Source organism: Vanellus vanellus, assembly GCF_965231255.1.
Source record: "Vanellus vanellus genome assembly, chromosome: 26".
NCBI lineage: Eukaryota > Metazoa > Chordata > Aves > Charadriiformes > Charadriidae > Vanellus > Vanellus vanellus.
In genome coordinates this window covers 6,009,506-6,020,247 of record NC_138931.1, presented here as the reverse complement: position 1 = coordinate 6,020,247, position 10,742 = coordinate 6,009,506, and the positions used below count along the sequence as shown (strand labels likewise).

At 62.5% G+C, this 10,742-nt stretch overlaps 2 protein-coding genes across 2 annotated transcripts; both read left to right on the top strand.

Moving 5' to 3' along the window:
* The first annotated feature begins 523 nt into the window (after nucleotides 1-523).
* Nucleotides 524-4,808, top strand: LOC309681906 (histone H2A.V). Its single transcript, XM_082495873.1, has 5 exons — nucleotides 524-694; nucleotides 3,430-3,507; nucleotides 3,797-3,910; nucleotides 4,017-4,146; nucleotides 4,428-4,808. Exons 1-5 carry the CDS (start codon nucleotides 539-541, stop codon nucleotides 4,487-4,489), a joined length of 540 nt encoding a protein of 179 aa, XP_082351999.1. The 5' UTR covers nucleotides 524-538; the 3' UTR covers nucleotides 4,490-4,808.
* A 1,847-nt stretch (nucleotides 4,809-6,655) lies between these two features.
* On the top strand, nucleotides 6,656-10,737 carry MAT2A (methionine adenosyltransferase 2A). Its single transcript, XM_082495815.1, has 9 exons — nucleotides 6,656-6,823; nucleotides 8,396-8,473; nucleotides 8,579-8,701; nucleotides 8,787-8,899; nucleotides 8,977-9,120; nucleotides 9,221-9,439; nucleotides 9,527-9,709; nucleotides 9,803-9,936; nucleotides 10,470-10,737. Exons 1-9 carry the CDS (start codon nucleotides 6,733-6,735, stop codon nucleotides 10,570-10,572), a joined length of 1,188 nt encoding a protein of 395 aa, XP_082351941.1. The 5' UTR covers nucleotides 6,656-6,732; the 3' UTR covers nucleotides 10,573-10,737.
* The last annotated feature ends 5 nt before the right edge of the window (nucleotides 10,738-10,742 follow it).

Below are 10,742 nucleotides of genomic sequence, written 5' to 3'. Positions count from 1 at the left end.
CGGCCGCGGGGGTGATGACAGGGCCCGGGCTCGGGCGGGAAGCTCCGTCCTGCCCCGGGGGGAGGCGGAGGGACGGCGGTACCCGCCCTGTGTGGAGCGGCCCTAAGGCCTACGGGCCCTGTCAGGCCCCGCTGCCCGGAGAGAGCCCGACCCAGCACCGGGCAGACGCGGCGGGACCCACCGACAGCCCTCAAGGGGGGACCGGGCAAACCCCCCCCGCCCCGCTCCCCTCAGCACAAACAAACAACACGAGGGGCGGAGGCAGAGAATGGGCGGGAAAGGTTTCTCTCCTTCCATTGGTTCCGCCGGATGTCTGTTCTCCCGACCCCGCCTCCCGCGGGCCGTTCGGCTCTTTCTATTCGGTAGAAAGGCACGTCGCTCCGCTGCCCCGCCCACAGGCTCGGAGCCGCCGGCCACGCCCCCCTCCCCCGCCCTCACCCCTGCGTGCCGTGTGCAAAGGAAAAAACAGCCGTTAAACGGGCCGCGGGGCGGAGCCAGCGAGGGGCCAAGAAGCAGCTCTGGGATTGGTGGCCGCGGGATGTTCAAACAACTATGGGACTCCTTGATTGGCTGGTCGCCGCCGCGGCAGGCCGGGCTCCCTCCTCGCGCTCGGGCGGGTTATTGTCTGGCGGCTACTGAGGCGGCTCCAGCGCGGACTCGGGACCGGAGCTCAGGAGGCGGCGGCGGCACCATGGTGAGGGACCGGGGAGGGGGCGGCCGGGCTCGGTCCGGTCCCTCCGGGGAGGCGGAGGGGAGAGGGGGGGGGGCTCCGGTACCGGGGCCAGTGGGGGGGTGGGGGGGGAGGAGGGAGCGGCTCCGCGGCCGGGCTCTGTCAGCGATCGGTGACCTTGGGCCGCGCCCGGCCCTTCCTTCACGGTAACCGGGGGGCTTTCTCCGCTTCCCCCCTTCCTTCTCCTTCTCCCGGCACCCGGGGCCGCCGCCGTTGTGTAACCGGAGCTTTGATTTCGTTGCGAGGCCCCTTCGGGAGGGGGGTTGTGGCGGAGCGGCGGAGCCCCTTGTGCTGTCAAAGCTTTCCCGGAGAGACCGGGAGCCGCCGTGACGGCTTCTATTCCATCGGTTACGGTGAAACCGCCTCTTTCCAGCGACTTTCCACGTTTATATATTTATAAAGTTGACTGCGGTGTGAGGAAGTGACTGTCAGGGGCGTAAAACACGGGAAACGGCCTGAAGGCCGGCTGTCAACCGGCTCCCTCCCAGCCCCGCCCCGGGGAGCCCCGGCCCCGAGGAGCGTTTGGTTTCCCGGGTTTCGGTTCCGTGCGCCGGGGCTCCGGGCGGAGTTGGCTGGTGGCTTCCCAAGGAAAAGGCTGATTCCGCCAGGAGAGGAGAAGGCTGGAGGTTTAATCCTCCCCGGTGTCTCCTTCGTGCCATCCGGCCATCTAAACACAACCCCCCCCCCCCCGTGGAGGTCCCCTCTGAAGGGTTTGTGAGCGTCGCTCAGGAGACGGAAGAGGTTCCAGAAGAGGCCCCCCCCGATCGCTAAGGGTCAACGTGGAAACTGCGCTGTGAGATTATGCAACGCCCCCCCCCGCCCAGCAGAAAACTCCCGCTCAAGAATATCTCGTAACTTGTGGCAATAGATAAAAAGTTGGGGTTTTTTGAAGTATTTTAGTCCCTTATTTGAAGCGATGAGTAGAAGAAGAAGAAAAAAGTTGTTTGTCTGCTGCACCAGAGTCAGTGTGTTAAATCCCGTGAGGGTTTGGTATGGGAATGTGTTAGAGACCCACTTCTGTGGGGAGAAGGGAAGGAGACGTTGCATTCCTGCATGCGTCAGTGCCGTCCCCTCCGGATGAAGAAGCGAATCTCTGCCAACTCCGACCCCACTGAGCCCCTGCAAGCCATGCTGCCCGAGGAAGAGGAGAAAATCTCCGTGCTGAGAAGGCGATGTTGGCTAAGGACCCCCTCGTTTCTCCGCCGGGAGGGGGATGAGCTTCCACAGGGAGCCGGCGGCAGCTCGGCTGTGGGAAACTGTTGCTGCGTTTCCTCTGCGAACCCCGCAGAGCGTTTAGGCGTTGGTAAAGATGGAGACAAACCTCGAGACTTCCGTTGTGAGACTTTTCTTCTGTCTTTTTAGATAAATATCGTGTAAAGAACCATCAGGCGGGCAGCTGCCAGCTGGAAAAGTTGACGGAGAAGTGGGAAAGTTCACAGCTGGCCGATAAAAGCCCTCAGTGTGAACAGCCAGGGCTTTTCCCAGAGCTGTCTTTTATTTCTAGAGCGAGGAAATATCTCCAAATCCCCCTTCCTGATTTTTTGAAGTTTTACCGAGTGATGTTTTCTACTGATAAAAGTAACTCCTGACGCTTCACCACAGCAAAGGCAGTGTCGAGTCGGCGCTTCAAAGCGTTTCGGGACACGTCTCCGTCCTAACGAACCAGAGCCAACTGCTTCTACAGACCCTCCTGTCCTGGCGTCGGCTGCCAAAACGCCACGCGAGTTTGCCGGCTGCCGGCATTCCCGTAGGCTGGATTTCCGCTGGCAGCCCTGGCGCTGCCGTGGGGAGGAACCCACCTGCACCCGGTGCTGCCGACCTCACCCGGTGCCACTCCCCTTGTTTTATCGCTTCCAGATTAAATATTTTCCCTTTGCGATTTAATTTTTTTTTTTTTTTTCCCAACTGGTGCAAGTGCGCGGTGTTAACTCCCACCTTGCTGGGACGGGACGCGCGTTTTGGATATCGCTCTATTAATCATATTTTAAGGATTAATATGCTCAATTAGCGTCGCCTCAGTCTCCTGGGGATCTCTGGACCCTGCGGTTCCCTCTGAGCGAGCGGGAAGGTGACAGATTTCAGCTCCCTGGCGGCGAGGCGCAATTCCTTCTTTTTTAGAAGGCGATGGGGATCGTGGGATCAATAAGTGGTGTGAAAACGGGGATTACAAGCACCCAGCGTGTTTTAGGGCTCCACTTTCCCTCTGCAGGGGCTGCACGGGGGCTTCTCTGCTCATCACAGGCTGGGAGACTTAATTTGGGAGGGATTATAGATTTTTGGGGGGATTCCCTGGTGGTTTTTTTTTTCCGCTCTGGAGCAGGAAGGGAATTCCCCCTGAATCCTGCAGGCCCCAGGCTGCAAATTCCTACGTATAGACACAGTCTCCTGCTGTGCGGCTCGTGTCAGCGCCCGCCTGCGGAGCGGAGAAAAGCACTCGGGAATCAAACTGTTCTCGCAACTGCTGCAAAAATAAAACCCAGATGGGGGTTCTTTGGGCTGGTTTCCCCCCATTTGGCGTTTTCTGGAAAATAATGGGAATAGCGGTAGCTGGAGCCACCTGTTGAATCCCCCTTCTCCCCTCGAACTCTCCTCGTTTGAGGGGCCGAAAGGTTTCCTTCAGCGTTCGCCTCTGGATTATAGCGCAGCAGGTCTCTCTGGATTAATTAAGGTTAATTAAGAGGCGCGTTTCTCTCTTGCAGGCTGGTGGGAAGGCGGGAAAGGACAGCGGGAAGGCCAAGGCCAAGGCGGTGTCGCGCTCACAGAGAGCTGGGCTGCAGGTAAGGCACAATGGCACTCGCTTCTTCCCTGATTTAATCCAGAAACGGGCATTTCTGAGCAAAACTCCCCCTTCTGGGAGGCGGGTTGCCTAAACCCCTCCTTTTTTAGGGTAAAAACCTAATGTTTTATGATTTGTGTTGTCATTATGGAGTGATGAGGACCCAGAAGCCATAGACACACAGGGTGGGGAAATCGCTTGGGCTAAAATCAGTGTAATTACGTTAATTTGGTGGGGGAGGGGGATCTGTAGGTGTTAACGAGTTGTTAATTAATTGCTTTCCGCCCCAGTTCCCAGTGGGCCGGATCCACAGACACTTGAAGACTCGCACCACCAGCCATGGGCGAGTGGGAGCCACCGCTGCCGTCTACAGCGCCGCCATCCTCGAGTACCTCACCGCAGAGGTAGGGCCTCTTCATCCCATGTTGCGGGGTTCCAAAAAAAATCCTTTCCCTCGGAATTCCGAGTGTTTTTCCCCCCCACCCCCCCTCCCTCCCGATTTCCCGGCAGGTGCTGGAGCTGGCGGGCAACGCTTCCAAAGATCTGAAGGTGAAGCGGATCACTCCTCGCCATTTGCAGCTGGCGATCCGCGGGGATGAGGAGTTGGATTCGCTCATCAAAGCCACCATTGCCGGTGGGGGTGAGTATCGTCCTCCCTGTCCCCTTTTCCCCTCCCTCACTCGGGAATTGCAGCGTGGTGGTGGGGGAATATGGGGAAAATACGCAGGAATTTGGCAGCGGTGATAAATCCCGGAGGCTCACTGCTTGCCTGGATCCCGGAGAGGGGGTGATCCGTCGAGCAGGAGGAAATGTTCACATGGGGTTATCGTGAAATTCCACTGGGAACAGAGTATTGCTCGGAACTTTTTGGGAAATCTGTTCGTATCTGACAGGAATCCCCCCTCTCTCTTCTCTCCGCAGGTGTAATCCCCCACATCCACAAATCCCTCATTGGCAAGAAAGGACAGCAAAAAACAGCATAGAGGGGGGGAAGAGGAAGAAAAAAAAAAAAAAAACACAAAAACAAAAAAAACAAACCAACAAAACAGCGTACCTGGGACAAGAAATCGTGGGGATACGTGGATTTTTGGTTGTTTTTTTTTTTTTGTTTTGGGTTTTTTGGTTGTTTTTTTTTTTTTTTTTAAGGAATAGTTTAAAGGAAGAAAATAGAGAAATTGACTGTAGAGAGAAAAGGTGGTTCTGGGTTTTAAGAGGGGGAAGCTGTACCCTGGCAGGGGGCGGCGGGGGGCTTGGCGACTCCCCCGCCTTTTATACAGTGGGATAAACCATTTTTTACAAAAATCCCGCCTCTCCTGTGGTGTGGGTGAGGGGGGGAAGGCGGCGGGGGGGGGGGGAGTGGGGACAGCCAGGACCGTCCGGCAGCGGCGCCGTCCCGCGCTAAATGCAAATATGTCCCCGCCCCCTATGTAAATAGACACCAGAGCTGCGCGGCCACGCCCCCATGCAAATAGACGGCGGGCGGGGCGGGGCGTGCGCTAGGGCTCCGCCCACCCCGGCCCCACATGGCTGCCCTGCTGCCGGGGACGCGGGTGTCCGTCTGTCCCGCGCGTGTGGGTCCCGGGTGTCCCTCTGTCTGTCCTGGGCACGTGCTGGCTGTCCTGGAGATGAGGGGGAGGTGGGCTGTCTGTCTGTCTTGGGCGTGTGGGTCCCAGGTGTCCTATCTGTTCTGGGCAGAGGGGGGGGCCTGGTCATCCATCTGTCCTGGGTGAGTGGGTCCTGTCTGTCTGTCCCGGGCAGGGGGAGGCCACCTTGTCATCTGTCTGTCCTGGTTATGTGGGTGGATCCCTGGGTGTCCATCTGTCCTGGGCGTGTGGGTCCCCAGTTGTCCATCTGTCCTGGGCCATGTAGGTGGCAGGTGTCTGTCTGTCCTGGGTATTGGGGTACTAGGTATCTGTCTGTCTGTCCTGGGTATGTGGGTCCTGCACGTCTGTCTGTCCCAGGCATAGGGGGAGTGCCTGTCTGTCTAGCCTGGGTGTCCAGGCTCCGGGTGTTGGTCTGTCCTGGGCACCAGGGTCCTGGGTGTCTGTCTGTCCTGTGTGTGTGGGCCCCAGGTGCCCATCTGCCCTGGTTACCGTGGTCCCAGGTGTCCATCTGTCCTTGGCCATACACGTGTCAGGTGTCCGTCTGTCCTGGGCACTGGTATACCAGGTGTCCGTCTGTCCTGGGCATGTGGGTCTGAGGTGTCTGTCTGTCCCTCCATCTGTCCTGGGCACATGGGCCTAGTGTGAGGGACTTGGCTGTCTGTCTGTTGGCATCACAGGTGTCTGTCTGTCCCGGGGGGGGCCTGTCCCTTTGTCACGGCCCTTCGCCATGGCCAGTCCTGGGAGTCACCGGTGCCACACCAGTGCCGGCGCTGGGCAGGTTCCAGCACTGGCAACACCGCCGGCCGGTTGCATCAGGCGCCAAGAGGCCACAGTAGCCGCCGGCCCCGGGTGCCGCCCACCGCCGCCTCAGCCCCGGCCCGCCGGGCCTCAGCACCCCGGGGGGGGGTCCCGGTTGGCAGGGCCGGGCCTGGCCTGCACGGCCTTCCCCAGGGCGGGGCCGCCGCTCTTGTCACAAGACGGCGGCGGGAGGCGATGAGGTGGGGCGGGGAGCGCGGGCGGCGGGGAGATGGTACCGGGGGAAGAGGGGTTGGCGGGGCCCACACAATGGCGGGGTCGCTCAACCCGCAAGATGGCGGCGGGGCGGGGCCGTCCTTCCAGCCCCGCGGGCGAGGCAGTGCGCATGCGCGCCGGGCGCCGCCGCAAGACGCATGCGCCCGCCGCCCCGCGCCTCGCGCCGCCGGACCGAGCGGGAGGCACCATGCCACCGCCCCGGGGGGGGAGCGGCGGGGGGTGACGGTTCTCGCCCGCCTCGCCGTGTCTTGCGGGGGAGGAGGGACGGCCCCGCAGTCTCATCGGCCCCGACTGTCGCTCGGTTGGCGGCGGGGACCGCGGGGCAACGGCAGCGGGGGAGGCCGTGCTCGGCGTTACGTAACCTGCCCCACCTGCTCGCCGGTAGTGGTTCCGTCGCCCCGCCTCCGCGGAGCGTTCTGCGTCCGCCATTGGTAGGAAGAGGCGGCGGGGCGGGGCGAGGAGGGTATAAATAGAGGCGGGGCGGCGGGTGCCGCGCTTAGTCCGCCGCGGCCGTGTCAGTATTCCGCTGTTTCCTGCGCTCCCGCTCCGCCCGCCGCCGCTCCGCCTCCTCCTCTTTTTCCTCCTCCGCCATGAACGGCCAACTCAACGGCTTCCATGAGGTGTTCATCGAGGAGGGCACCTTCCTCTTCACTTCCGAATCCGTGGGAGAGGGGCACCCAGGTGAGGGCCGCGGCGGGGCGGGGAACGCGCAGGCGCGGTCCGGTGGGGTGGGGGGAGGAGGAGGGGGAGGGGAAGGGGAAGGGATGGGGTACACCCGTCGGGGGGGGGGTCGCGTCGGACAGGTTATTGAGGGGGTGGGGGTGGGGGGTGGTGACGCCACCGGGCGCGCGCGCAGTGCGGGGCGGCGCGCGCCGCATTGCGGGCCCCGGCGCGCACGTGCTTCCCGCGTGGGGGGGGGAAGGACGGGGACAGACGGGGGACGGACACGACGACACACGACACGACACCGTGATGGGGGGGTCGTACCGGGTAACGCAGCGGCGAGGCGGACCCGGGGGCCGCCGTGACTCAGCCCGTGACTAAGCAGCTGCCGGAGGGCGGCGGGACCCGGTGGGGCGTGTGTCTCCCCCCCCCCTTCCCCACCACCCCCCCACCACCCACGGGGTGTCCCCAGTTCCCCCGTGGGCCCCCACCCCCCCCGCGGGGGGGTCCCAGGGTGCAGCGGGGCCTGGCGGAGGCCCCCCCCACCCCCCCCTCTCCGGACAGGGGCCCCCAGAACACCCTCGGGGGGGGGGGAGGCGCGATCTCCCCCCCCACCCCCCCTTCTGAGTTGCCCGGGGGGGGGGGCAGCAGTACCCTCCCCATCCACTCAGGACACCCCACACATACCCCCCACCCCATAGCTGGGGGGGTCGCACCCCCCTTGGGGGCGTGTTTTGTGTGTGTTTCCCCCCACACACACACACCAGTGCGGTGCCATGGCGTGCCGGGTTCCCTCCCCGCCTTTGTACTGGTCGGGTCGGGGCACATGACTGGTAAACTGGGCAGGCAGCTGCCTCCTTCCCCTGCCCGCAGGCAGCTGCCTGCACCCACTGCCTGGGCGCTCCCCCGACTCCACGGCGCCCCACAGCACCCCACGATGGCGTCACCAACCCCAAGTTGGGGGTGCCTTTGGGGCTCCCTGCCCCATGTTGGGCGCTGCCGCAAGGCCACAAAAAAGGAGTTCAGTGCCCGCGCGAGGGTGTAAGGTCCGTTTCTGCGCTCTTTCACCCTAAGAAACCGCCTCTCCTTCGCCCCAGCGGGGCGCTGGCCTCGTCCTCTCCCAAATCCGGCCCAAAAGGTCGTCGCCAAGGACAGCCCCGTTCCCAGGGAAGTCGCTTATTCACCGCCGAGCCCCGAGCGGCCCTTGGGAAGCTCCGGCAGTGTGGGTGGGGCTCTCCATCTCCCCCAAAATAAACCATCTCGGGGAACTGGAGGGAACTGGGGGTGCCAGTTCTTTTCAGCGATGGCTAAACCCCAGCCCTGACCCGGCTGTAACTGGAGCTTAACTGGTAAATGCCTGAAATTCCAGGCTAATAAGCCGGCGCGGGGACAAGGCGAGAGCTGTGTGCGCGGCGAGAGGTTGCCGGCTTAAGGGGGGAGCTCGGGATTCGGCCGTGGTGCCGATTCCCAGCTTAGCGCCGAATCGGCTGTGCCGAGGGACAGCGGCTCCGGAAGGAAGGGCCGTGCCGTGCCGCCCTGACGGCCTCTCTGTCCCGTTCCCTTCCCCCCCTCCCCCCCCCCCCCCCCCAGATAAAATCTGCGACCAGATCAGCGATGCCGTCCTGGACGCCCACCTCAAACAGGACCCTGACGCCAAGGTGGCCTGTGGTGAGTCGCTCCCCGGGGACACGGGGTGACGCCGGTGCTGGGTGGGTGGTGACGCCGGCGCTGGGTGGGTGATGCTGGCGCTGACGTCCTTCTCCTTTCCCTCAGAAACGGTGGCGAAGACGGGGATGATCCTGCTGGCAGGGGAGATCACCTCCCGGGCCGCCGTCGACTACCAGAAGGTGGTCCGGGACACCATCAAACACATCGGTTATGACGATTCCTCCAAAGGTAGGTGCCCACGGGGGGGTGACCGGCTTGCCGCCGGCACGGGGTTCGGCACGCTGGGCTCACCGCAGCCTCCGCTCTCCCTCAGGCTTCGACTACAAGACGTGCAACGTGCTGGTGGCCCTGGAGCAGCAATCACCCGACATCGCTCAGGGCGTCCACTTGGACCGCAGCGAGGAAGACATCGGCGCCGGGGACCAGGTGAGTCTTCGCGTGAGCCGCCGCCGCGGTGTTTGCCGGAGGAATTGCGGCTTCATCGCCTCCTCCCTCTGCTGCAGGGCCTGATGTTCGGCTACGCCACGGACGAGACGGAGGAGTGCATGCCCCTCACCATCGTCCTGGCCCACAAGCTGAACGCCAAACTGGCCGAGCTGCGGCGGAACGGCACCTTGCCGTGGCTGCGCCCCGACTCCAAAACGCAGGTGAGGTTCCCTCGGGGCTCCCCAAAACCGCTTCGCCGAGTCCCCAAACCTCCCTGACTCGCTGTTCTTCCCTCCCTCCCTCCCTCCCCGCCGCCGACAGGTGACGGTGCAGTACATGCAGGACCGCGGCGCCGTCATCCCCATCCGGGTGCACACCATCGTCATCTCGGTGCAGCACGACGAGGAGGTGTGCCTGGACGAGATGCGGGACGCGCTGAAGGAGAAGGTGATCAAGGCGGTGGTGCCGGCCAAGTATCTGGACGATGACACCATCTACCACCTCCAGCCCAGCGGCCGCTTCGTCATCGGCGGCCCTCAGGTACGACGGTTTTTCTCCGCTAAAGCCGTACCGACGCGGCGGTGCCCGCGACATGACGGTGACGTTGCGTCCCCTTCCCCTTGGTAGGGTGACGCCGGTCTGACCGGTCGCAAGATCATCGTGGACACCTACGGAGGTTGGGGGGCCCACGGCGGAGGCGCTTTTTCGGGGAAAGATTACACCAAAGTGGATCGTTCGGCCGCCTACGCCGCCCGGTGGGTGGCCAAATCCCTCATCAAAGCCGGGCTGTGCCGCAGGGTGCTGGTGCAGGTGGGTGCGAGGTGGTTGTCCCGTCCCCCCCCCCCCCGTGCTTTTTTGGGGTGACAAGGGCTCCTCGGACTTAATTTCTGGCTCTCCCTATAGGTCTCCTACGCCATCGGGGTGTCGCACCCCTTATCCATCTCCATCTTCCACTACGGCACCTCCCAGAAGAGCGAGCGGGAACTGCTGGAGATCGTCAAGAAGAATTTCGACCTCCGCCCCGGGGTGATCGTCAGGTAACGGGCGCCGGAGACGGGAACGGGGGATGGGACAACGTGCGCCGTTGGGAGAGGAAAATTGAGATTTTGAGGGGAGGGGGAACAATGGGACGGGGACACGACATTGGCGGCGGGGGGGAGGGGGTCCCCGCAGCAGCCGCCTGTCACCTGCCTGGTGCGACCGGATCCGGCCCGGAGAACCGCTTAATGCCGGAGGATAAAAAGCGCTTTTTGGGGGTAAGTATCCGTCGAGCGCTTGGAGCTTCTCCGGGATTTTATGGGATGGATGAAACAGGGGGGGTGGGGAAAGCACAACTGGGGAAGCTCCAACCGCACACACACACCCTCCCTCCTCCTTTCCCAGGGGAGGGGGATGGATGGATGGATTTGGGAGAAGATGGAAGCGCCGTTATAAAAAAAAAAAAAATAATAAAAAAACCCCAAACCACACATATTTCCCCCCCCCCCCCCTCCCCCGGCCAGGCAGGGAACGGGGCGAGAGATTTGGGATCGGATCCTCTTTTACTGAGTTGAGGACTTGTATATTCCAGGGATCTGGATCTGAAGAAACCCCTTTATCAGAGGACCGCAGCCTATGGCCACTTTGGTAGGGACAGTTTCCCTTGGGAAGTGCCCAAAAAACTAAAATATTAAGAAAAAAAACAAACAAAACAAAAAACAAACCTCACAAAAATAGCCTTGTTAGGCTTTTTCCCCCCCATTCCCGCGGGCGTAGGCTACAGAGAAGCTCGTGGGCTCTGGGGGGAAAGAGCTCGGCCCCCCCCCGGGTTCTCCCGGCCCTGTTGTCATCGTCGTGTCCCCCC